The sequence below is a fragment of the Aspergillus stella-maris genome (assembly GCF_047715825.1).
Source record: "Aspergillus stella-maris strain CBS 113639 unplaced genomic scaffold BDV14scaffold_13, whole genome shotgun sequence".
In the NCBI taxonomy this organism is placed as follows: Eukaryota; Fungi; Ascomycota; class Eurotiomycetes; order Eurotiales; family Aspergillaceae; genus Aspergillus; species Aspergillus stella-maris.
This window is the reverse complement of record NW_027396807.1, coordinates 41,924-62,997: the sequence shown is the minus strand read 5'-3', so window position 1 is coordinate 62,997 and position 21,074 is coordinate 41,924. Positions and strand designations below refer to the sequence as shown.

Sequence of the window (21,074 nt, the reverse complement as noted above, 5' to 3'; positions counted from 1 at the left end):
CAAGGCCTCCCGCACAGCCGTTACCCTAGTGTCTACCTACTACTACGCGACCAAGTGCTACTCTGGGTAAGTAGGGCAGCATCGGCAGGTTGACAAATATATGGCTGCCAACAGTGCTCCCCTTGCTGGGCGATCTACGCGCGATGACCAAGCGAAATATGGCCCTTGGGTTGAAGGTTTGTCGTTGGTTCTGCGAGGGAGGGATTCGAGTGGGCCGAGCCACCCGATGTGAAGAATGATGATGCCGCGGAGCCTGGTCGGGTCGGGTCAGGGTTGCCAATCCAGTGGAGACCGGCCAATGTTGTTTAAGTATCACAGTGCTCTGTTGGTAAGCTGGGAATCAGTCTTGACAACGATAGCTTGAAACAGGTGAGAGAGTGACAGAGACAGTTGGAGGGTGGCGCGTGTTTGAGGGACAATATTGATGGAAGTCATCGAATGCCAAGCCCCATACATTCGCTGCCCAGGGTCGCTGACTCGTTGTCGGGGTCAGACCAATCTGGGAGATGTCTACGGATTTAGCATGCCGAAAAGGCGATCACAATGATTTCTTATATTATGATTAATTTCTGAACTCACCACCTTTCCCATGAATTGATTTCATCACGGCCACCTGGGCAAGTACCATCGTAGACGCTGTCAGGCATATATCAAGGTCAGGCCGGAGTTTTGTGCTGGTGCGTTTCGTGATGTGTCATCATAATTACGATGTGCCAGAGCACTGCACACTGCAGGAAAAGGCATTTCACAGGAGGCGTCTCCCAATCTCTGCAAGTCTGGGTTGTTCGTAGTACGACCTGAAGGCGCGGCGACGGGAGCTCCCAAGCTAAGCCGCTCCAGCCTCTGTCATCAGGTACCATAAGAAATAATGGAAGAGGACTGATATTTATCTCAGCTCAGCAGACCGAAGTATCTGACGGCCCAGTAGCAAGTCAAATCCAGTGCGTTCCTGCCAAATTGAAATCGAGTCGCGTTGAGATATATAAAGTTGCAAGCCCACGGCACCGGAACAAGATCCCGTCCAAGCGTGACCCTCGTGACACCGTTTCTCTACTCTGTTCAAAACCTATCATACCTGAATAGAACATTTGACTTTGAGCTTCTAATCGATTTCTGATAACCATCTCGAATGCGGGTTATCCAAGTCGATGATATGCGAGACAAAGGGCAAGTCAAGGGCTGGACCCATTCCCCGCGAAACGGGTCCTCTTGGCCCTCGCCCTCCAGCAGCCATTTGATATCGGTACTTTATTCCCTGTCAACGTCCAACACAGAATTCCTACGCATCGATCATCTGTCAAATAGCGATTTGGGGTCGCATTCAGTACTTTGACATGGATATAGGACTACAAGGTCTCCGTTTGCCCGGTCGCGCATCCACAGCGACTCGAGCAGTCTTCCCGCCGGACTCTGGGAGGCGCGTCACGGAGTAAGTGTGGTTCCATCCAACCCCTTTCTTCGACCCAATGAACTGCCTTGCTCTGAAATTTTGAAGAATAATCCGACCGCCGTTGATTCGATGGTCTTGCTCATGTCTCACAGATGGAGAGCAGAAGATTGTCATCCACAATCCAACCTGACGTTGGCGGTATGGAGCATCCCTTCAAGACGAGACACGGCTATCGAAAGTCGTCTCAGATTGTGAAGAACGAAAGCTTGGCTGAGATTAGAAAGTAGAAACTGCCTAGAGCGATGATATCAAAGGGATAAAAGTATTCTATCGTCATGAACAAATCACAGATCCGCTGGTGTCGCATTCGAGGGAGATCCCGATTTTCGTCGCCCATCGTTGCCTCGTGGTGGATTTACGCGTCGGCAGATCAAGCGTGGCCTACTCCGAGGCCGAGACATCCGTGCCATCATTGATTGAAGTGATCTCTGGGTTTTCCCACTTCTGGCAATCGCCCAAGTCAGGGCGCCAACCCAAAAGACCACGATAATCCAGTTGTCCTGCGCCATGCGAGGAAGACAGCATGGCTTGTCTGTTTTGCTCCTGCATCAGAGAGCATCGCGATATGACTGGCGGAAGGCCGCATGGATGTTGCGCAGATCCTACGAGTATGCAATCATGTGACTCGAGCGGATTTCTTGCTACTTGTCGTTTGACTGTCTTGAGTTGTCAAGACTGAAAGTAAACTGACAACAATAATGGATTCCATGTGAGCAGCATCTCTAGTGAAGAGGATGCAGAAAGCAGACTGCAGAGAGCAACTGCAGTAGTGACATTGGTGGAGAGCAGATCCGCCCTAACTCGGGCAACTCTCGGTTCATCAAAGGGAATGGATCGGTAGTAGTGGATCATCTGCGGCCTCAGGCTTCAACGTGATCCAGGAACGTTCCGCAGCGCACGGAAGCGAAGAAGGAAATTGGAAAGTGGAAAGTGGAAAACTCGGCCTGGGCGCTGACGTAACACTTCGAGTCTAGCCTGTTCTGTGATCTGTATGGGTGCGCGGCCTCAGGCAGAAGATGTAGCTGCTGCCTTACTGCCTCAGGCTTACAACCAGGGTCGCACCTTCCGTGTGGGTGCATTTGTTGTCCCGCAGTGCAACGCGCAGTAAATAGGAAGGCGCGACTGACAGCCAGCACCGCCTGCTCTTTCTTGGGTTCTCTAATTTCACTCTTCTATTCTTCACTTTGGATTAGACTACGTGGATTGGGCATTTTGGTCCGCGGAGCACTTTGGTGTAGCTCCTATCAGGCCCACCTCCAACGAATGGGCTAGCAGGCCACGATATGTCTGCTCGCTCCGGCCAGTCTGTTCAGACCACTGGTTATCGGACATCTGTCGATATCACCCGCCAGCAGCCTTACGTCGTAGCCCCGTTGGCCGGTCAGAAACGGGCCCCCAGCGGCTCATACAACGACAATGCAAACAGCCTCAAATCGGATTCTATCGTCGATAATCAAAGCTCACGTCAGCCTGGCCCTCCTAACAATGTCCGGGAATCAGACTTCATTCGTTCTCAGGTAAATCTTCCGAAGAGTCGTCTTGTTGCAAGCGAGATTCGAAGTGTCTCTGGGGAGGAACCACCGAGCAGTCAGAAGCCAGACCCTTCTGTGCAAGACTTGGCACAAGGCTCCCTTCAGTCTCTGAATGACCCGAGGTTCGGCCTGCCTCACTCCCTTATCGCCAATTTTGCTGCTGTTGGCGTCACCAGTATCTATCAGTGGCAGGCACAATGCTTGCTTGGCGAGGGTCTTCTCCAAGGGAAGCGGCATTTGATCTATACTGCCCCTACTGGTGGTGGGAAGTCGCTGGTCGCTGATGTCCTGATGCTGAAGCGTATTATCGAGGAACCAACGCGCAAGGCTATCCTTGTCCTTCCGTATGTTGCATTAGTCCAAGAGAAGCTCAAGTGGCTTCGACGCATCGTCCAAGATGTTGAAAAACACATCGTTAATGATGCTGATGCCCACCCTGATCCTGCCCACCACCGCTGGAGGAAAATGCAGAAGACTATTCGTGTTTCTGGATTCTTTGGTGGAAGTAAAACCACTGCCTCTTGGGCTGACACAGACATTGCTGTTTGCACTATTGAAAAGGTACGTCATCACTATCAGTATCATACCGTGTCTGTACACTGACAGCCAAATTACAGGCAAACTCATTGATCAACACTGCAATTGAAGAATGCAGTATTGGAGAACTAGGAGCAGTTGTTTTGGATGAACTTCACATGCTTGATGATGAGCATCGTGGATATCTCTTGGAGCTAATGGTGGCCAAACTACTTCAGCAGGATATTCAAATTATTGGAATGAGCGCTACCATTTCTGTAAGTAGCTTCCTCTTGTCTAAGTGCAATACTAATAGCCCAAGAACACCGAGCTATTGGCGGAGTGGACCAATGCTAGGTACTTCATCTCGACGTACCGACCGGTCCCCGTAGATGAATATCTTGTTTATGAAAATTCGATTTATCCGGCGGCGACCTCGAGACAACTTTTCCAGACAATGTCAAAATTAAAAGCCTCGGGAACCCCATTTCTGAACGAGGCTGTGACTCCCCAGCGAACAATCAAGGCTTCAACATCCAGACAGCTTTCTAACCCCATGACGAATGCAATGGTAGCAATCGCAATCGACACCGCCAATGCGGGATACGGTGCTTTGGTATTCTGTGGCAGCAGAATAGCCTGTCAGATTCAAGCCGCGCTCATCAGTGAGGCAATGCCTGAGCCGGCGACTCTTCGCGCGGAAGAAATGAACAGACGCCTTGATCTTTTGGCCGAGCTCCGTAGCACTCCTAGCGGATTAGATCCTGCACTAGAGTCAACACTAATCAAAGGAGTTGGATTTCACCGTGAGCATTCCCTGAACCTTTACATCGTCTTTGTACTGAATGAATTAGATGCGGGAATGACCACCGAAGAGCGCGAAGCTATTGCCCAGGCGTACGATCAGGGAGTCCTGAAGGTGCTGGTCGCCACGTGCAGTCTCGCTGCTGGAGTCAACCTCCCTGCGAGGAGAGTCATCATCAACGGAGCTCGTATGGGCCGAGAGCTAGTTGGGCCAGCAATGCTGTGTGTATAAAACCTTCCCGTGATCCACTCTTTCTAACGAGAAATAAAGTCGACAAATGTGCGGACGAGCTGGACGCAAAGGCAAGGACGACAAGGGCGAGACGTATCTCATTTGCGGACAGTCCGACCTTCAGGCCGTATGCGATCTGCTAGAGGCGGATATGCCAGCAATAGAGAGCTGTCTGGCGCCTGAGAAGAGAGGACTAAAGAGGCAAGCGACTCACCCGATCTTTCTGAGATCTCAATGCTAATCAATTCAGAGCCGTCCTGGAGGCCATAGCGATCGGTCTCGTTTCAGGCCTTGAAGCCATCAAAGAATACGTCAAATGCACGCTTCTCTACCGGACCGTGGACAAAAAGCTATCATACAGTATCATGAACTCCGCTCTTCAGGAACTAGTTGATGAAAAGCTTATTCAATCAAACGACGATGAATCATATGTGGCAACCCAGCTCGGACAGGCGGTGGTCTCCTCGGCTTTCACACCAGAAGACGGGCTTTTCGTCCACGAAGAACTTAAACGGGCGCTTCAAGCCTTCGTGATGGATGGAGACATGCACATATTCTACATATTCACTCCGCTACAAGTCGCGGCGGAGACCAAAGTTGATTGGCAAATATTCAGAGATCTTTTGGACACGCTTGATGACAGTGGTATTCGCGCGCTGCAATTCGTCGGCGTTCACCCCGGTTTTGTAAACGCAATGTAAGTCCTATTTATACGCCTTATGATCACGCACTCACTGCTTGTAGGGTCCAAAGCGGCGCATCGATGAAGAAAAACACACAAGAACAAATAACCCAGGCAAGAATATATCGCCGGGCATACACAGCCTTTCAACTTCGCGATCTCAGCAACGAGGTCCCACTACAAGTGATCGCAAATCGCTATAAGATCCCTCGAGGAGGCGTACAGACCCTGGCACAACAATGCCATGGCTTCGCCGCCGGAATAGTCAAGTTCTGCCAACGTATGGGCTGGGGCATGTTAGCCGCTGTCCTCGACCATATGCGCGATCGTCTCGAGGCCGGTGCTCGCGCCGACCTTCTGGAGATGGCTCAGGTTACCTACGTCAAGGGATGGACAGCACGACTTCTCCGCGATAATGGGTTTCGAAATCTAAGAGCGCTTGCTGAGGCAGACCCCAAAGATATTGCGCCTGTCTTGCAGATGGTATACCTGCACTCAATACCCCTTTGCCCAGGCATCACTGACATTTCTTTCCAAGGTCAACCCTCGCAAATCCCAACGAAATCAACTCCATCCAGCGGAAGCCGAGCGCTACGCTAAAAAGCTTCTCGCTAAGGCAGAAGTCATCGTCGCGTCCGCGAACAAAATCTGGGGTGAACATAACAACCATCATTTGATACTGGCCAGAATGCTAATCTAGAAGCAGAACGAGAGATGCAGCTCGAACTAGACGAATAAACCCATTGGCTCTTCAATAGACACGACATCACATCTAATCCCAAATCCAGCCAGCTGCAGCTCTAAGAAGATACTGATACTGTACATACAAACCTGCGCCTGCTAGTCAAGAACGCAATCCGCTATCCATCAGCCTATTTACAGTCCTCACACTCCTTCTCAGTCCCCGTTCCAGCGTCGCCCCCCTCTTTCGCGGGCGCTGTACTTGTAGCCCCGGACGCCTCATCCTTCCCCTTCTTCAAAGCCCGATCCGTATGCCCCAAACTTCTCCCGGGATCAATTAAATTCCTAACCCGATTCTTAAGCTCTTTCACCTCTGCACACAAAACAGTCAGCTACCCCTACCACCACAACAAAAGAAATGGAATAGAGGAAGAGAATCATACCAGGAAACCCCCCATCCCTCTTCCTCTCCCAAATCGTTACAGGCGGCGCCTGCTGCTCCGACTGCTCCGACTGGCTTTGGTTCACAGACGCAGATGCGTAAACAGTAATGGCAAACAACCCCCCCGTCCTCGGAATCAACTCAACACCACCGAGATCAGTACTGAATGTCGAGAGGAGTTCTTGGGCGTACTGCGCACTCATTAACACCCACGCACGATTCACAGTAGGTTGGTTGGTGGGTAGGTAAGAATGGAACGTACATATGCAGCTCTAAGAAGCCATTTACATTGCGTGCAGTACTCGATTGTGATTTTTGGTGTTGTGTAGGGTGTTGGTGTTGGGTTGGGGGGGTGGTCGGGCATGGTTTCTTTTTCTTTTGCTTTATATGGATATGATTCGTGGTTTCCTTGGTTGGAGAACGAGTGGTGTCTATTATGGCGAGTTGATGAATGAAATCGGAACGGGGAACAAGGCCAAGATGGATTTGAGAGAGATATATATGAGGGTGTTGGTATACAAGGTTGGAGAGTGTGTGTTGATAGTGGTGGTGGGGTCATTGGATGATGTCAGCATGGATATATTCGGGACATCCACGATGAGTGAGTGGTGACTAGTGGTAGGTATCAGGAGTACTAATTATCTCTTTATTCCCCGAGTTAATCTCAATAATTTGAAATCTATAAACAAGCTATTGAACTAGCGCCCTAAGCACTGTATCAAAATGAGCACGCGACCTGACGGTGAATAAGTACTCGGAGAAATAGGTACAATTACGGTTACAGCTACGCTGCGTACCTGCATTAGACGACTTCGACTTAGACGACTGAACCATTAAGAGCTTCACTATAGGTTTAATAAGGTAGGTAGGTAGATAGCAGCAGCTTGAAAAGCCCGGTGAATCTAATTTACAAAAAGCGGGCTGCATGCAACAGAGATCAAAATGAACCAGACCACTCCATCTTCCATCCATCTTCCATCCATCTTGCAGGCTTGATATACGTTTCGTTTTGAGGACCCGTAGAACGCAACCCATTCAGTTCAATCCACCATTCACAACACTGACAAGGACAAAGAAAATGCGAAAGGAAATGTTGAAATATAAGGAAAGGAAAGGAAATCACAAAAATGAAGTAAGGCAGAAAAAGTTTTTGACCAGAGAATTTGACCAGAGAATCGAAGGATTATGGATCAGATCGAGGCTATCATCCACAGTACGTAGATAGCAACCGTGTAAGAGGCGACATAATCTCCGCTCATCACCACCAAAGGGCGTGCAAGTCCAGCGCGCGCGGCTCCGGTTGGCTATAGAGCTTCGAAAATGTCAATGCGGTTGCCGTGGGTTCGTGTGATACAGGCGTAAGGAGGCAACGCGCATTCGAGGAAGTTAGGGATCGAAGGCACAGAATTAGAGAATAGAAAGGTAAGAGTCATAGCGGGGATATCACGCGCGATAGGTCTGTTAGGACAATAATTTGCATCTCATGAGGCCATTACATGATCGTACAGCACCCTCCCTGCTGTTGAGGAGCGTACGGGTCTTCACGCTTGTCGACCTGGTGAAGTTAGAATTTGAATGTCTCTCCAAGAACCAAGTGATCCATACCTGTCCCCATACCGATGGTACCATAAAGTCACGGGTGTTGTTGCAGTAGTTGATCAGTCTGCGGTGCGAATGAGTAAGTGCGTGCGACAATTGCCCAGCCAAGAGTTAAGACTTACGACATGGCAGCCTCTGACACTTTGACTCGGGGGCGATCGAGATCCTCCTTCAAGCGGGCATTGAGCTCTGTCAGCCGACGGTACTTGAGGTCGGCCACACTCTGCTTCTTGTTCTTGACATCCCCTCCTGATCGAAGCTCGTAGGTAGGCATTTTTGCAAAGACGATTGTGCGGTGTCGCGGGCGGAATTCGACTTAATTAATTCAGTTATTAACGTGGTATGCGACGGCACGGACAGAGGCGAGATCGGTGGTGAGCGTTCGCGGTGGTCGACGGTCGCCAATTGAATTTGCGCTTCCCGGATGGACGGAGTAAGGGGAGTCGAGGTCGAAGGACGGACGCGAGACTGGGGGGGGAAAGGAGAGTGTGGGAGGGAATATTATCGTCAGGGAGGGAGCGAAGGACGTTGGATTGAAATTATGGTGGTGTGAAGGAGGCGAAGGAAAGAGGGTGAAGCAAGCGCCTAGAAAGCGAAAAGAAGAAATGGAAGGACGAGGGTGAAGAGAGCGACAAGAGGAGCGAGGGAAGACGAACCGATCCTGGCAAACCGGACGCAACGGGATGAGAACCAGCCTGGTGGTTTATACTTACGCTTTACCGTATTACCGCCTTTTTCTCTATGGTAAGGGGGCGCTACTCAGGGTATTCCGTACAAGCGTAACTTAGAGTGTGCTAGCCTCCACCGGCTCAACTTTGGCTTCCCCTGAGTCCCTCTAACTCCCTGAAGGAAGTGAAGATGCGCAACGGTTGACGATCCCTCTTTGTTTTTTTTTGTCGGGAAAGCTGTATTACTCATTAAGTTAACTATCAAACAATAGCCCTGAGTTCTCCCGAGTCCCTGGACACTGACCATCTTGAGCTCGGGGCTTTACGAATCCTGGAGAAGCTACAAAGCATGTTGTGTGGAGTGAGCCAGAGGGCCAGAATAATACCTCAAATACCGTACATGACCGGCCGTTTCAGATGTCTCACGTGATTTACGCTCACTCTCAAGACATGGCTTGCCTTGTCTGACACCAGTCATTACCCTGTTTTGCTGCTTGCGGCATTGCGCTGATAAATCATATGGCCTATCAACTATCTCATCTGTATAATTTTTGTTAGATGCCGCGCGGCTCAGCGGCTGACGTTGGAAGTGCCCGCCTTGTTGAAGTTGAAACCGGTTACTGTCGTTCTGTAGGACTGTGCAGGGGGTATCCTTTTCTACAATGCACGGTTTAGAATGCGGCCTGCCGTCGAAGCACAGATGCAATCCTTAATTTTCCTGCTCAATAATTCGCCAGCATAATTTAGTCACGGGCAGCACACGTTGTATAAATATGTAGACACCCAGACTGCTGGTATAAATAAATCACGTGACCAATCGCTTAACCCAAAGAGGGAAGGCAAGCAAAAGGCGTCGACTGGTTTTTTTCGTGGCTCTCGCACAACCCCGACGCCTCCCCTCCCTCTGTTCTTGCCGACCGTCGCGTGGCAGCGTCATTTCAATAGGGATTTCTGGCTGTCGACTCCTGCTGCCCGCCAGTGTTGCGCTTTTCCCTCTCGACCTGCGCCTATCCCCCGTCGAGATTCACACAACCGCTTGTGTGCGTTACCGAGATTACCCAGGCCATCGCTAATATCGCCCACCATGCCGCCTCCACCGCATATCAAGCCCGAGAATGTCCTGAAAGTACGTCCGTCTGGAATATAAAGTGAAGGAATATATCATAAGAAAATGGTTCTAACGTGGATTTCACTTGCAGCGGGCTCAGGAACTTATCGCCGTGGGCCAGGCTCCGGCCGCCCTGACCGTCCTCCACGAACATGCTACCTCCAAGCGGACGCGCAGCAGCCCCATCGCTTCGCTCGAGCCGGTTATGCTCCTCTTTGTTGAGCTTTGCGTCGACCTCCGCAAGGGCAAGGCTGCCAAGGATGGGCTTTACCAGTACAAGAACATCGCCCAGAACACCAACGTTGGAACGATCGAGATCGTCCTCAAGAAGTTCATCGAACTCGCCGAGAAGAAGGTCACCGAGGCCCAGGCCAAGGCCGATGAGATTCAGTCATCGCTCGAGTCCGCCGCTCCCTCAACAACGAACGTTGAGGATCTTGAGGCCATCGAGACCCCCGAGACTATCCTCCTCGCTACCGTTTCTGGCGAACAGTCCCGCGACCGCACCGACCGCGCCGTTGTTACGCCATGGCTCAAATTCTTGTGGGAGACCTACCGTACCGTTCTCGAGATTCTCAAGAACAACGCACGTCTGGAGGTCATGTACCAGACCACTGCTCTGCAAGCCTTCCAGTTCTGCTTGAAGTACACCCGCAAGACTGAGTTCCGCAGACTCTGCGAACTTCTCCGCAACCATGTCCAGAACGCCGCCAAGTACTCTGCCCAGATGCACGCCATCAACCTCAGCGACCCCGACACCCTGCAGCGCCACTTGGACACTCGCTTCCAGCAACTGAACGTTGCCGTTGAGTTGGAGCTCTGGCAAGAGGCCTTCCGCAGCATCGAGGACATCCACACTCTTCTCAGCCTCAGCAAGCGTCCCGCTAAGAACGTCATGATGGCCAACTACTACGAGAAGCTCGCCCGTATCTTCCTCGTCAGCGAGAACTACCTCTTCCACGCTGCTGCTTTCAGCCGTTACTACAACCTCCTCCGCCAATCCGCCGTTGCTCTTGCTGCCAACCAGGGCACCAAGAAGGAGCACCCTTCAGTCACCGAGGCCGACATGACCAAGGCCGCTTCTTTCGTTCTTCTTTCCGCCCTTTCCATCCCTGTCATCAGCACATCTCGCTCTCGTGGCGCTCTTATCGATGTTGATGAGGTCCGCAAGAACAAGAACACCCGCCTCACAAACCTGCTTGGCATGGCCCAGGGTCCCACTCGTGCTGTTCTCTTCAGAGATGCCCTGAACAAGGGTCTGCTCAAGCGTGCTCGCCCTGAGATCCGTGACCTTTACAACATCCTCGAAGTCGACTTCCACCCTCTGTCCATCTGCAAGAAGGTCACCCCCATTCTTAAGCAGATTGGCGCCGACCCCGAGATGGAGAAGTACGTTGGGCCTCTGCAGCAGGTTATCCTCACCCGTCTCTTCCAGCAGCTCTCTCAGGTCTACGAGTCGGTTGAACTCAAGTTCATCTATGAGCTTGCTCAGTTCCCCGACCCCTTCCAGATTACCCCTTCCATGATCGAGAAGTTCATCATGAACGGCTGCAAGAAGGGCGACCTTGCTATTCGTGTTGACCACATCTCTGGTGTCCTTACCTTCGACACCGACGTTTTCTCCTCTGCCAAGGCTCTGCACTCTGGAAGCGCCGCCGGCTCCGCTGAGAGCGAGCTTGGCTCCGTCCAGCGCCTGCAAAACACCCCTGCCGAGATCGCCCGCCTCCAGCTTACCCGTCTGGCCAAGACCCTCCACCTCACATGCATGTACGTTGACCCCTCGTACAGCCAGTCTCGTCTCCAGGCCAAGCAGACTGCTCTTGAGCGTGCTGCCGCTGGTGCTGCCAAAGAGCACGAGGACACCCTCGAGCGTCGCGTCGTTATCGATAAGAAGAAGGAGGCTGCTACCGATGCTCTGCAGCGTAAGCAGAAGGAGGAGGAGACCCGCAAGCGTATCCGCACCCAGCAGATTCAGGAAGCCGAGAAGCAGCGTCTTGCTGAAGAGCAGCGCGAGCGTGAGCTCAAGCGCATCAAGGATGAGCAGGACCGCATCCGCCAGCAAGAACTCAAGAAGCAGCTTGAGGAGCTCAAGACTGGTGTCAAGGGTATTGACCTCAGCGAGATTGACCTTGAGGACCTTGATGCCAACCGCCTCCGTGCTATGAAGCTCGCTCAGCTCGAGAAGGAGAAGAACGAGCTCAGCGACCGCGTCCGCACCACTGGCAAGCGTATCGACCACTTGGAGCGTGCTTTCCGTCGTGAGGAGCTCAAGCACGTCCAGGAGGACTACGAGAAGCAGAAGAAGGCTGACATGGAGATCTACGAGCGCCAGAAGGCCGAGACGCTCGCCGAGGCCGAGGCCAAGCACAAGGAGGCTGTTGCCCTCAAGCACCGTCTCAGCCGCTTGGTACCCCAGTTCAGCACCTTCCGCAAGGATGTCTCCGAGAAGCGCCACGAAGAGTTCGAGAAGCGCCGCAAGGCTGCCGAGCGTGAGTTCGAGGCCAAGAAGAAGCAGCGTGTCAAGGAAGTCCAGGAGCGCCGCCGCCGTGAGAGAGTCGAGCGTGAGACCGCTGACCGTGCTCGCAAGGAGGAGGAAGAGCGCATTGCTCGTGAAGAGGAGGAGAAGGCTATCCGCGATGAGGAGCGCCGTCGTGCTCTGGCCGAGGAGAAGGCCAAGCGTGAGGAGGAGAGAGCGTACGTTCCGCAGCACCTTGATTCCGTCAGTAACTATGCTAACTATCGCAGTAAAATGGATGAAATGGCCGCCAAGCAGAGACAGCGCGAAGAGGAAGCAGAGGCCCGCCTTCTCGCCAAGCGCTCCGGCGCTCCAGAGCCCACGCGCGCAGAGCCCACGCGCGCAGACCCCGAACGCACCGCACCCCGTCTCAACCTTGCACCCCGTACTGGCGGTGCCCCCAGCTGGCGTGAACGTCAAGCCGCCAAGGAAGCCACTGGCGGTGCCGCCCCTGAGCCCGCCCCCGAGCCCGCCCCCAAGGCCGCTGAGCCCGAGGCTCCCCGCCGTGGTGGCTACGTCCCCCCTCACCTCCGCAACGCCTCCGGTGCTGGTGCCGGCGAGGCCCCTCCCCCTCCCTCCACCGGCCGCTGGGCCCCTCCCTCGCGCTCTTCTCAACCCCCCGCCCGCACAGAAAGCCCCCGCTCTTCAGAGAAGCCGGAAGAGTCCAAGCCTGCTGCTAGCGGCGGACGGTGGGTGCCCAGCTGGAAGCGGCAGCAGCAGTAAAGCTGTTAGCAGCTGTTTCTTGAAAAGTTTTTTTGTCTGAAAAAGAACCTTATGGGCGTGTGGATACCTAGTTTTCTTTAACTCACACCTTTTCTCTATCTCATCTTACGCTACCTTATCTCTTGCATTATCCGATGTACTTCCCTCTCTCTCTATCTCTCTCTATTACGCGCGCTTATGAGCCACATCGAAGACTGTACAGATCTAGTTAGAGTCTACACCGTCTCCAGGCAATGATGGTTGTTGTTGAAATGCATTATGTCTTTTCTCATAAAGATTCTCTTGTCCGTTGTTTGTTTCGCTCTTCTCATCTCGTTACATTCTCCTTCTTGCCATGTCTCTCATGTCTTCATGTCACCCAGGTAGGTATAGTTGGATGAATAATGTCAAGACGAATGTCCCTCTCTTACTTGCCGTGCCATTCACCCCTCACCTTAGATAAATGAGAGAAGTAGATGTAGATGTACTCATATATTACCGTAATCCCAAAACAACCGGCACCCTCCTCCAAAACCCCGTCCTTCCCCCTTCCCTCCCCTGTCCCTGCCCATAGCCCTGCCCCCTATAAAGAACAACCCAACCCCCCAGTAAACTCGCAACGCCCGTAAAAACAATAAGCGGCCCATACGAACTCCCCAGTCCAAACCTTCCACTCCCAGCAGCCCCCCACCCAGCGCCCCCTCCACTTCCACTTCCCATCCTCGAAACCAACAACCCCCCCAAAGAAAGCAACTTCACGCCCGCAAACCCACCACCCGCATACCCCACCCCTCTAACCCCATTCAATAACCCGTATACCATCCCCGAGTCAATCGCCTCGTTATGCTCAGCCGCTTCGTGTTCTAGATGCGATAGCATTCCGCCCCATGTCCCGCTGTATCCGCCTGAGAAGAAGCCGAATGTCAGGCTGTAGAGCACTAATAGCGCCGTAGACTCTTGACTCCCGCTCCCGTACCCAATAGTAGTATCCTGAGACTGAGAGAACGTCAACCCCCAAAACAAAAATGTGACAACCGCACATACAACAGGCGGGATACTAGCCGTCGTCTGACTCCTCAGCCTAATGCGGGGATTATCAGATAACCACGCGAAGAAAGACGAGGCTATGATGCCCGGTGCATTGAAGACAGCCAACAGCATTGTACCGCTCGTTTGGGGGAGGTGCGCTATATCCCGCGCGTAGGTTGATAGGTATGTCTGCGGTATACCATATCCGGAGGACTGGAAAATTATGGCTGTGGCGTAGAGGTATATCGTTGGGTGGTGGAGGAAGGACCAGGGTATTGATCGTCTTTCTATCTCTCTTCCTTGTCCTCTTTCTCTCGTTGACGCTCTGGCGAGAGCAAGACGAGAAGGATGCGTAGGTATCAAGAAAATAGAGACCAAGCTCGTTGCACCGACTATACCAGTCCAAATTTGCATCGTCGTCTTGAAGCCGTGATTATTTAGTAAGTGTCGGATGAGAAACGGACAGCTTGTTCCGACAATATTCTTCGTCGAGAGAACGATCCCGTACGCAACTGCTCGATTCGCGTACCGCCATATACCACCTCCAGCTCTCCCTCCTGAAGACGTCGAACCAGTCCCAGTCCCAGTCCCAGAATCAGAAAACCACTCCCCCAAACTCAGCGTCGTCGGGGAATAAACCAGCGCACAACCAAGCGCGCTCGTAACGCCCTGCGTGACCAAAAGATGCCAAATAGCTGAACTATATGAACTCAGCAGGAAACTGGTGCATGCAATGGCAGTCCCCAGGATCGCAGCCATTGTTCGATGGTGCGCCCAGCGCCGCGTGAAGAGGGCGAAGAGGAGTGGCATGGAGAGGTACATTACTCCGTTGGAGGTTGTGCCGATTACGCCTGTTATGCTTGGGTCGCCGGTGAATTGGGGGGGTTGGGTGGGAGAGGTGGTTGTCGTGGTATAGTATTCTTGGAATATACCGTAGGACATTGCGAAGCCTGCTCACTTGTTAATTAATACGTTCTTGATGGGAGATTGTATCGCGCAGACGCACCCCATATCGGCAGCTGAAGTATACAAGACCCGATAAGGACGAATAGTTTAGCCCTTTTTGAGTCTTGTATAACATGATCATCCCGACTGCCGTTATCTGGACTGCGAAGTTGATCCAGGGGGTGTTCTTCTATTTCATTCATTGTGAGTTTGAGTCCTTGAGTGTGTGAGTTGTATGTTTGGATGACGATGGGCGAGCGCAGATCTTATAGGGTATGGTGGTAGGTATCTCTCCAACTCATCTCTGGCGCAGTGCGGGGTTGGTCAGCCACCAATAGTTCGTGTTGAGTCATTACTGCCTTCTTTGAAGGATCCTAAAAGGTAAAAAGGCACGCGATAGATCTCAACTGCTGCGTGGAAGAAGATGACTTAATAGATGTGCCCTCCTATTGTATGTATTTGTCTAGCTCGACCCGCGAACAACACAAGACAAGACACCGGAAAGAGAAGAGTCAAAGAAAAAAGGTAAAGAAAACAATCTAGAGACACTGTATGGTATGAGAAGTAAGGAAACAGATATGTAGATAGCCGTGATATCAAAGAACGACATGACAGTCGTGTATGCCATGCATAGACAGATAGATGGGTTTGACAAAATAGAAAAGATCTATATACAATGAAGGGAAGGGCATATGCCGTATTGTCTGAAGTGAAGAGAAAGAAATGAGGCTGAGCCAAAGATGTAGATCGGACGCAAATGGGGATATTCTTTATTGGTGTATGATCGTGGAAACCAACGCGCAAAGACCGAAAAGGGAGTCAATGAGTAAAAACAGAGCCGGGTACTGCTTGCTGGATCATGCAGCAACGGCTTCTGCACCTGCCGCGCCAAAGAGCTTTTCCCTCCACTCTCCGCAAAAGGCCTCGAATCCGCTGACGACATCTGTACACTCTCTCCCGGCTTCGCGCTCCTTCAGTTTGCGATCCCAGTCGCCTCTTTCGATCCACCGGGTTCCCTCCTCACGGCCTTCTTCTTCACGACGGAGGTCTGCAACGAGTTCCCGCGCTGAACGTAGTCGTCGAGAGGCGGTTGATGTGAGCTGGCGGGATTCGTAGAGCGTATCGCTCAGACCACGGAGAGAGAGGGTGATGTCGGAGGTTTGTGAGATCAGGGTCTGGAGAGAGGACAGAGGGTCTGGACCGTGCGAATGTGATGGAGAGCTTGCTGGTGAGTGGTGTTGTTGGTCTGAGAATGGGTAGGGGAGGTTAGGGAGGAGACCCTCGTCGATAAGAGGGATTAAGGCGTCAATGGCTTCTTCGGAGAGGAGGGGGAATGGAGCAAATAGGAGGGGATGCGTGAGGTTTTGGACGGTGCGGGTTTGATGAGTCAAGTAAGACGTTATCGAAGAATGAGCGGTGATAAGTCTGCAATTATCAGTGGGTATCCTTATACTGGGGAAAGGGCAAACAAACCGCATAGCACTATTCTCAACCCCACTCTGCACCCCCAGATCTTGCAGCGCTGCGACTGCCCGTTCTATAACATGATCCGTCTCACTCCCATTATTCTCCAGGCCTCGTCTCGCCAAACACTCAATCTCCGCAATCTGATTCTCAAGTGCCGGCGACATATCAGCCACCTCTTCCAGATCCGAATCATGCCCGTAATCCGACCCGTCATACTGCGACTCATGCCTCCGGTGATTCCGCACCTTAGGCCGCGGCGGCTGTAGCGAATCCATTCCATCGAATGACGACCCAGGTGAAGGCGTCCTCGTCCTCCCCCCACGGTCCTCCATCGACTGTGAATCCGTCGGCGCGGCCTCCTGCCCAGATGCGTACCCTCCATACCCGCCGTCTTCCTCCTCCCATGCATCAGCCAGTTCATCCGCAAGGTTTCCCAGTCCACCACTTGACTCTGCCATTGCACCAAAATCACCGGACATTCTGGCTGAGCCGTTCGTGCTCTGCGCGTAGTGTTGGCGTGGGGTAACAGGAGATGGTGGGCCGGACATGCGAGGGCTCAGGGGCGAGTTGAGAGAGTAGCCGTTCTGCGCGTAGCCTGCAGGCGACATCGGGTCCATATTGCTGTTCGATGACCGCCGCCGACTGTGGCGGTGAGATAATGTCAAGGGAGGAGGTGGGTTGGACGGCATGTTGCGGTGGGGATTCACTCCCAACGTAAGGCAAGCAGAGCAGAAACTTTCAGTTTATGTGGGAAAGCCGATTCCGAATCTTCTTATCCGTGGTTTTTATAGAGTTCGAAGCGTAAAAAGGGTGTCCAAAGCGTCAATTGTCGTGAAGCAGAAAGTAGAGGCCAGGGGTTACTTCGGGGGTGTTCAAACGGGCGACACACGGAATCCCTGAGACAACAAACAAGTCAGCGAGCAAACACTCTGACCTTGAATCGAGCAATGCAACACTTACCAATCTGCAGCAGTAACCGACTGAAACTTCCAACCCTGGAGAGTAGATGGAGAGCAGAGAAGGGGCAGCCTTAATCTCTAAAATGATCAGCAGCCGCGAATTTCCCGTGACCGCCGAAGCCCCAAATTGGTAAGTCTGAAGACAGTCCCGCCAATGTTCCCCGCTTGACTTTACCTACCTTCAGGTCTTCAACATTCCCATAGTCACCACCACACTCACAGAGTGTACGAGACACTGCCAGTATGTCCTCCATCCGTCGCATGTCCCCGACGGACCTCTTTAACCTAAATCTCACCAACCTCGACCCTCTCACCGAGAACTACGACCTGGGCTTCTACCTCAACTACCTCATGCGATGGCCCTCTCTCTTCAGCAGCGTGCAAGACCGTAAGGAGGGAATTGCCGGATACAGTATGCTCCTCTTCACTTTCTCCGTCACTTCTCTCCAAACCCCTCGAACCCAGCTAACACCTTAACCAAAGTAATGGGCAAACTCGAAGAACAACCCCCCGCAATGAAAGCCTCAGAGCACTACACCCCCTGGCACGGGCACATCACAGTGCTCACAGTCGCGCCCTCCTGGCGCCGCCTAGGCCACGCGCGCCGACTCACAGAACGCCTCGAGCAAGGATCCGACATCAACAACGCGTGGTTCGTGGACCTGTACGTGCGCGCGGGGAATAAGGTCGCGGTCGACATGTACAAGGGGATGGGGTATAGTGTTTTCAGGCGGGTCGTAAATTACTACAGTGATGACCCGACGGGGATGTCGGATAATGGGGAGGATGCGTATGATATGCGGAAGCCTTGTTCTAGGGATAAGAGGCTGGAGCATGTTAGGGAGAATGGGGAGGATTATCCGGTTAGTCCGGAGTTTGTGTCGTGATTTGTGCCTGAGATGGGGTGGGATGGGATGAGATGTGGTGAGGTTGTCTGCATTTTGGTGTTTCGGAGTTGAATACTCAAAAGTTACTAGATGGGTTGCATTTCAGCGCCTTGGAGGATTATAAAATTTGTGGATTAATTACTATGTTCAATGTCTATATCTATATATGCCCGTAACGCTATAATATGCACTTTTCCCTCAAGTTATCTGGTCTAGCCAAATGTAAATGAGCTTCATGATCGTAAGCCGTGTCAAAACATCAAGTCAACAATAATCGTAGATCCATGATGCATGTCCCGCCGACAGTCTTCACCGCACCTCAAGCCTTGACAACCAACTTCAGCCCTGTCCGAGACAGCCTGACTCCTAGGAAGATAGAAACAGACACAGTCAGAGCGCAACCAGTGAACAACTGCACGCCCAGATAACTATGCGAGTTGCTCAAGATGGCACCTCCAATGGGGGTGCCGATAAGCAATCCTATAGACGTAATGGCGAAGACCATGCCCATGCGCGTTCCGAGCTGGCTCATATCCTTTGTCAAAGAGGCCATGACGACCGGTGGCAGCGAGACGAAACCACCGGAGAAAATTCCGTACAGAACAGACAGGACGATGATACCCGGGGCATTGTGGACGCCAATCCAGACAAAGGAGAGGATAGCGGTGATGCAGGAAGCGGGGACGAGCATGTTGAGCGGGCCCGTGTGATCAGCGATGAAGTTGGGCGCGATACGGCCAAAGGTGGATCCTGCGTTGAGCATGGAGAGAAGGTAGAAACCTAGTTTGCTGTCGACGATATCGGTGTCGATGGCGTAGGACTGGACGTAGAAGAGGAAGTTGTAGAAGCCGAGGAAACCCATGAACATGCCGATGGAGAAAAGCACGAAGATGGGCTCTTTGAAGGCGTCGAGCTGGATGAGCTTGCGCTTCTGTGTCGGGAGGAACCGCATGCGCATGAGGGAAAAGGAGATGAGGCAGGTTCCGAAGGCCAGGAAGCCTATTGCGCGAGTGGCCCATTCGAATCCGACTTTCTGCTGCAGTTCGTTGAACATGATCGGATAAATAACTCCTCCAATACTACTTCCTGTAGCCGCGATACCGTTCGCTAGGCCTCTCTTCTGTCTGAAGTATTGAGGCAGAATGGCAATAGCTGGAACAAATAGGGTTCCGCAGGCCAGACCGATGCAGATACCTTGGGCGAGAATGAAATGCCAGAACTCCGTCGAGATACTGGTCATCATGAGACCAAAAGGCAGCATAAACGTACCGAATCCAAGAAGCGCGCGAAAGTATCCCGCATCGAAAAGAGGTCCTGTAACGACACCGAACAACATGAGAAGGAAAGATTGTAGCGAGCCCACCCAGGCTATCGTCGACGAGGGTTTATCGGCGAGGAGAGTCTGCTCGTAGTATGTCTGGTAGACACCCCATGTGTTTACCACGCCCCTACAGCCGTTAGCATCATGACACAATCTGATAACTGTAGCTGAACATACCATGAGTTGAAGAAGAGAAAGAAGGAACCGAATACTTGCAACCAGGCTGTGAGACCGGTATCAAATGTAGGCTCTTCCTTGACCTCGGCTGGCTGGGCAGCCGGAGTTGTCTTTTCCACATCCTGACCATTTTCCGGAGCGTTTATTGTCTCCTCCCGAGCCTCAACGTCTGCGCCCATCTTCACGCCGAAGGGTATGATATGCGATATTGCGGACCGGAGACAAACGTTGCGGCAAGTATAGTAGCGAGTGATGCGCTTCGAGCAACAACCGCAGAAGCCACAAGGTGCGGAAATCCGTAGAAGAACTCGAGAAACCCAGCGGAGGGGCGACGAAACTTATAATGTCAGAAGTTTCTTTCATGCTCGTCGGCGATCCTGGTAAATTATTTGGCGCCGGGCCCACCAAGCGTAGGCTAAGCTTGAGAGCCCGGAATAGGAGGCCGCCAGACGGGGAGATCCACATAGGCACAGGTCAACCATAAAGAACCTGGCACTCTGATTTGTCTGCCATGGCCAATTCCAAAGGGTCAAAGCCAAAGGCCAGGCACCGCGCGCCCAGTGCGCCGAAAGTTCGGAATTTACTCCTTCATCTGTGCTCGTCCGACATCTCAATATCAGGGTTTCGAGTCACATTTCGGTAGTTATTCCAACAGACAGAGCCAGTAACCAGTGGTTCAGTAATGATCGTCATGTTCTCAAATCACGTTCGGTAAACTCGCTTAGAACTAGTTATGTGTCGTTGATCTTGCATAAGGGCATCTGGACCAGCGATTAGTGCGATGGACGATGGTCTAGTGTGAGGCCGTGCCGATTTATCCAGCGGGGAAGCTCAAATACGCATACGTCGGGGAGGAGGCTTGAAGCCAAGGTGGGGGACCGAGGGACCCTTGTCGCCATCTCGGTTAGTACTTTGTACTCATATCCGGGTCTCCGTCTCTCCGTCTCTCGAGTCTCACAAAAGTGTGAGTTGGAGGGCTGCCAGAGTTTGATGGCGACTCACGTCCGGCATGAGGAGGCGCAACGGTTGTCGGCCGGCAATCGAAGATCTTTAACTCCGAGCAAAATTTCCAATCACGTGACACTTTATAGATCCGATGCGAGTCATGCATGCATGCAGATATGTCCATCACCGTCAAGATTCTGAAACAAGAGAGATTGAGAGGCAGCTTTTCTATTTCAGAGCTAGCTTGCGGGATCCCAACTCCCACTCAGTAATAGCTTTTCTGAGCAGTTAGCCAATCTAGATTGCTCTACAGGGGAACCTGTTGAACCCTGCCATTGAATTCCTGCGTCGATAAAGCTTGGCTCTTACGTTATACCATGTGGTTGGATGTTTGTGGCGGTCAGGCAGCCTCA

The 21,074-nt window shown here is 52.2% G+C and overlaps 9 protein-coding genes across 9 annotated transcripts; 3 read left to right on the top strand and 6 right to left on the bottom strand.

Moving 5' to 3' along the window:
• Positions 1-1,649: 1,649 nt before the first annotated feature.
• Positions 1,650-2,039, bottom strand: BDV14DRAFT_25638 (uncharacterized protein). Its single transcript, XM_073776381.1, has one exon. The coding sequence runs from the start codon at positions 1,957-1,959 to the stop codon at positions 1,735-1,737; it is 225 nt and encodes a 74-aa protein (XP_073630417.1). The 5' UTR covers positions 1,960-2,039; the 3' UTR covers positions 1,650-1,734.
• A 694-nt stretch (positions 2,040-2,733) lies between these two features.
• On the top strand, positions 2,734-5,954 carry BDV14DRAFT_188250 (DEAD/DEAH box helicase; the record flags this gene model as incomplete). The annotated part of the gene is made up of 9 exons (XM_073771038.1): positions 2,734-3,543; positions 3,600-3,776; positions 3,815-4,304; positions 4,353-4,524; positions 4,574-4,735; positions 4,785-5,231; positions 5,279-5,699; positions 5,731-5,869; positions 5,923-5,954. 9 exons carry the CDS (start codon positions 2,734-2,736, stop codon positions 5,952-5,954), a joined length of 2,850 nt encoding a protein of 949 aa, XP_073630416.1.
• On the bottom strand, positions 5,869-6,947 carry BDV14DRAFT_169296 (SelT/SelW/SelH family protein). Its single transcript, XM_073768016.1, has 3 exons — positions 6,602-6,947; positions 6,341-6,530; positions 5,869-6,270 (listed from the first exon to the last, which is right to left on the bottom strand). Exons 1-3 carry the CDS (start codon positions 6,896-6,898, stop codon positions 6,089-6,091), a joined length of 669 nt encoding a protein of 222 aa, XP_073630415.1. The 5' UTR covers positions 6,899-6,947; the 3' UTR covers positions 5,869-6,088.
• A 655-nt stretch (positions 6,948-7,602) lies between these two features.
• BDV14DRAFT_25602 (guanine nucleotide-binding protein subunit gamma) lies at positions 7,603-8,344 on the bottom strand. Its single transcript, XM_073776380.1, has 3 exons — positions 8,061-8,344; positions 7,945-8,002; positions 7,603-7,894 (listed from the first exon to the last, which is right to left on the bottom strand). Exons 1-3 carry the CDS (start codon positions 8,210-8,212, stop codon positions 7,832-7,834), a joined length of 273 nt encoding a protein of 90 aa, XP_073630414.1. The 5' UTR covers positions 8,213-8,344; the 3' UTR covers positions 7,603-7,831.
• A 1,147-nt stretch (positions 8,345-9,491) lies between these two features.
• Positions 9,492-13,155, top strand: tif32 (putative eukaryotic translation initiation factor 3 subunit EifCa). Its single transcript, XM_073776379.1, has 3 exons — positions 9,492-9,732; positions 9,806-12,408; positions 12,460-13,155. Exons 1-3 carry the CDS (start codon positions 9,691-9,693, stop codon positions 12,950-12,952), a joined length of 3,138 nt encoding a protein of 1,045 aa, XP_073630413.1. The 5' UTR covers positions 9,492-9,690; the 3' UTR covers positions 12,953-13,155.
• A 271-nt stretch (positions 13,156-13,426) lies between these two features.
• Positions 13,427-14,902, bottom strand: BDV14DRAFT_197821 (major facilitator superfamily domain-containing protein; the record flags this gene model as incomplete). The annotated part of the gene is made up of 1 exon (XM_073772774.1): positions 13,427-14,902. One exon carries the CDS (start codon positions 14,900-14,902, stop codon positions 13,427-13,429), a length of 1,476 nt encoding a protein of 491 aa, XP_073630412.1.
• A 415-nt stretch (positions 14,903-15,317) lies between these two features.
• BDV14DRAFT_169291 (uncharacterized protein) lies at positions 15,318-17,373 on the bottom strand. The gene is made up of 3 exons (XM_073768015.1): positions 17,333-17,373; positions 16,379-17,268; positions 15,318-16,330 (listed from the first exon to the last, which is right to left on the bottom strand). Exons 2-3 carry the CDS (start codon positions 17,059-17,061, stop codon positions 15,763-15,765), a joined length of 1,251 nt encoding a protein of 416 aa, XP_073630411.1. The 5' UTR covers positions 17,062-17,268; positions 17,333-17,373; the 3' UTR covers positions 15,318-15,762.
• BDV14DRAFT_169288 (peptide alpha-N-acetyltransferase complex B subunit NAT3) lies at positions 17,374-18,392 on the top strand. The gene is made up of 3 exons (XM_073768014.1): positions 17,374-17,461; positions 17,517-17,743; positions 17,815-18,392. Exons 2-3 carry the CDS (start codon positions 17,575-17,577, stop codon positions 18,216-18,218), a joined length of 573 nt encoding a protein of 190 aa, XP_073630410.1. The 5' UTR covers positions 17,374-17,461; positions 17,517-17,574; the 3' UTR covers positions 18,219-18,392.
• BDV14DRAFT_25559 (MCT family MFS transporter) lies at positions 18,378-20,257 on the bottom strand. Its single transcript, XM_073776378.1, has 2 exons — positions 19,717-20,257; positions 18,378-19,666 (listed from the first exon to the last, which is right to left on the bottom strand). The coding sequence occupies exons 1-2, from the start codon at positions 19,893-19,895 to the stop codon at positions 18,538-18,540; spliced, it is 1,308 nt and encodes a 435-aa protein (XP_073630409.1). The 5' UTR covers positions 19,896-20,257; the 3' UTR covers positions 18,378-18,537.
• Positions 20,258-21,074: the final 817 nt, after the last annotated feature.

Excerpts from the sequence above, each read along its gene's own strand:
- BDV14DRAFT_25638 (XM_073776381.1), bottom strand. The coding sequence starts at position 1,959 with ATGGCGCAGGACAACTGGATTATCGTGGTCTTTTGGGTTGGCGCCCTG.
- BDV14DRAFT_169296 (XM_073768016.1), bottom strand. The coding sequence starts at position 6,898 with ATGACCCCACCACCACTATCAACACACACTCTCCAACCTTGTATACCA. Across the intron at positions 6,531-6,601 it reads GGCTTCTTAGAGCTGCATAT|TACGCCCAAGAACTCCTCTC; the intron begins GTACGTTCCATT and ends ATGAGTGCGCAG. Across the intron at positions 6,271-6,340 it reads GAGGGATGGGGGGTTTCCTG|AGGTGAAAGAGCTTAAGAAT; the intron begins GTATGATTCTCT and ends TTTTGTGTGCAG.
- BDV14DRAFT_25602 (XM_073776380.1), bottom strand. The coding sequence starts at position 8,212 with ATGCCTACCTACGAGCTTCGATCAGGAGGGGATGTCAAGAACAAGAAG. Across the intron at positions 8,003-8,060 it reads GTGTCAGAGGCTGCCATGTC|ACTGATCAACTACTGCAACA; the intron begins GTAAGTCTTAAC and ends TTCGCACCGCAG. Across the intron at positions 7,895-7,944 it reads TACCATCGGTATGGGGACAG|GTCGACAAGCGTGAAGACCC; the intron begins GTATGGATCACT and ends TAACTTCACCAG.
- tif32 (XM_073776379.1), top strand. The coding sequence starts at position 9,691 with ATGCCGCCTCCACCGCATATCAAGCCCGAGAATGTCCTGAAA. Across the intron at positions 9,733-9,805 it reads AGCCCGAGAATGTCCTGAAA|CGGGCTCAGGAACTTATCGC; the intron begins GTACGTCCGTCT and ends TTTCACTTGCAG. Across the intron at positions 12,409-12,459 it reads AAGCGTGAGGAGGAGAGAGC|TAAAATGGATGAAATGGCCG; the intron begins GTACGTTCCGCA and ends TAACTATCGCAG.
- BDV14DRAFT_169291 (XM_073768015.1), bottom strand. The coding sequence starts at position 17,061 with ATGCCGTCCAACCCACCTCCTCCCTTGACATTATCTCACCGCCACAGT. Across the intron at positions 16,331-16,378 it reads GTTGAGAATAGTGCTATGCG|ACTTATCACCGCTCATTCTT; the intron begins GTTTGTTTGCCC and ends TGATAATTGCAG.
- BDV14DRAFT_169288 (XM_073768014.1), top strand. The coding sequence starts at position 17,575 with ATGTCCTCCATCCGTCGCATGTCCCCGACGGACCTCTTTAACCTAAAT. Across the intron at positions 17,744-17,814 it reads GGAGGGAATTGCCGGATACA|TAATGGGCAAACTCGAAGAA; the intron begins GTATGCTCCTCT and ends CCTTAACCAAAG.
- BDV14DRAFT_25559 (XM_073776378.1), bottom strand. The coding sequence starts at position 19,895 with ATGGGCGCAGACGTTGAGGCTCGGGAGGAGACAATAAACGCTCCGGAA. Across the intron at positions 19,667-19,716 it reads TTTCTCTTCTTCAACTCATG|GGGCGTGGTAAACACATGGG; the intron begins GTATGTTCAGCT and ends TAACGGCTGTAG.